Source organism: Fulmarus glacialis, unplaced genomic scaffold (genome assembly GCF_000690835.1).
Source record: "Fulmarus glacialis isolate BGI_N327 unplaced genomic scaffold, ASM69083v1 scaffold12390, whole genome shotgun sequence".
NCBI lineage: Eukaryota > Metazoa > Chordata > Aves > Procellariiformes > Procellariidae > Fulmarus > Fulmarus glacialis.
Genome location: NW_009188386.1, coordinates 404 through 2,126, shown reverse-complemented (window position 1 = coordinate 2,126; position 1,723 = coordinate 404). Strand labels below are relative to the sequence as shown.

The following is a 1,723-nucleotide window of genomic DNA, read 5'->3' as shown; positions in this document are numbered from 1 at the left end:
TGCGTCCAGCTCTGGGGTCCTCAGCACAAGACATGGACCTGTTGGAGCGGGTCCAGAGGAGGGCCACGAAAATGGTCAGAGGGCTGGAGCATCTCTCCTATGAGAAAAGGCTGAGAGAGTTGGGGTTGTTCAGCCTGGAGAAGAGAAGGCTCTGGGGAGACCTTATTGTGGCCTTTCGATGTGTAAAGGGGGCTTATAGGAAAGACAGAGAAAGACTTTTTACCAAGATGTGTAGTGACAGAACAAGGGGGAATGGTTTTAAACTGAGAGAGGGTACGTTTGGATTGGGCATAAGGAAGAAATGTTTTATGCCAAGGGTGGTGAGACACAGGAACAGGTTGCCCAGAGAAGTTGTGGGTGCCCCATCATTGGAAGCGATCAAGGTCAGGTTGGAGGGGGCTTTGAGCAACCTGATCTAGGGGAAGATGTCCCCAGCATCTTCCTCTGTGGCAGGGGGCGATTGGACTAGATGATCTTTAAAGGTCGCTCCTAACCCAAACCATTCTATGATTCCCGTGGCTCTGCAGCTGGAACTGGAACTTAGAGCCATGAACAGAAATCCTCCTTTGCAGCTGTGAGTTTCTCTTTTTTTCAACAAGCTGGAAACCGCATCTGTGTCTACAGCTGGGCATTTGCAGCCCCCCTGCATTGGGACTTAGCGCCATGGGGAACCAGGAGATGAATTACCTTGTGGTAGTCAACTGGAGGGAGGATGAAGACGTTTCAGGCTATGTTTGCTTTCCCTTCCAGGCCCTGGGACCCTGATCTGCCCGACGACCTGGAAGAGATGAAGCTGATACTTCATATGTGGGTGGCTCTCTTCTACAGCAAACCCAGCAAACTCCTGAGCAGCACAAGGAAGGTGGTGGAGCACAGCAACCCCGAGAAGTACGTCTCAATAAACAGCACCGGGGACTTTCTTGAGCTGAGTGATGACGGTGAGGACTGTTTTGGGTTGGAGACGTATCCTGCAGACTCTCGGTCAGACCCTGACCAGACTCCCAGCAGCTCTCTGGATCGCAGCACACATTGCCAGGGACCTTTCCACCCAGAGGAGAGCCCTGCAGACTCTCAGACTGATGCTGATGGGACTCCTGGTGTTGTCGATAGTACGGTATCATCTTCTTCAGGGGAGCTGCCCTGTGGGGAGGAGGAGCCTTCCTCCACAAGCTGTCCTGAGAGCCTTTCCCTCGCTGAACATGCTGATGAGAGCCTGGCTGTGGAAGACAGGCAGCCGGCCATCGTTCCTGAGGAGCATGTGCATGACGTCTCCACCATCACTGCGGTAAGAGCTTGGGGTTTGGGTGATAGAGTCTACAGGGCACACAATGCATTTTGCGCTTACAGGAGTAGGATCTTCTGAGAGGAGTGGAGCAGACATCCTTATGGGCTCTCTTAGAGCCAGGTAGTGAGGGTCCCCAAAGCAGGACAGAGAAATGTCCCCCAGCATTTAACTGCCCCAAGTGATTGCCACGCAGACATGCTCAGAGTCACCAGAAGATAGAAGCTTTCAGGCCTCAGTCCGGGTTTGGATGTCCTCTTGGACTGAGCTGGCATCCCTGGGCTCTGGCACAAGCTGTATCTATCCCTGTCCAAGGGAGCAGGGCCTCAACATGGATGCTGTCCAATGGGGGAGGAATCCCAAAGAATTAGAGCAATGAAAGCGTCGAGCTCAGCATCTGTCCCAGGTTTTGGCTGCGAGCTGTGCAAGCCTGGCCGAGGT

At 53.3% G+C, this 1,723-nt stretch overlaps 1 protein-coding gene across 1 annotated transcript in view; it reads left to right on the top strand.

Moving 5' to 3' along the window:
- LOC104077249 (protein FAM208B-like) overlaps positions 1-1,285 on the top strand; it is a gene marked incomplete at both ends in the record, with an annotated part of 22,155 nt that extends 20,870 nt beyond the window's left edge. Inside the window, one exon of the mRNA XM_009578409.1 lies at positions 751-1,285. Coding sequence (XP_009576704.1) covers positions 751-1,285 — 535 coding nt within the window. The remainder of the gene's footprint in view (positions 1-750) is intronic.
- Positions 1,286-1,723: the final 438 nt, after the last annotated feature.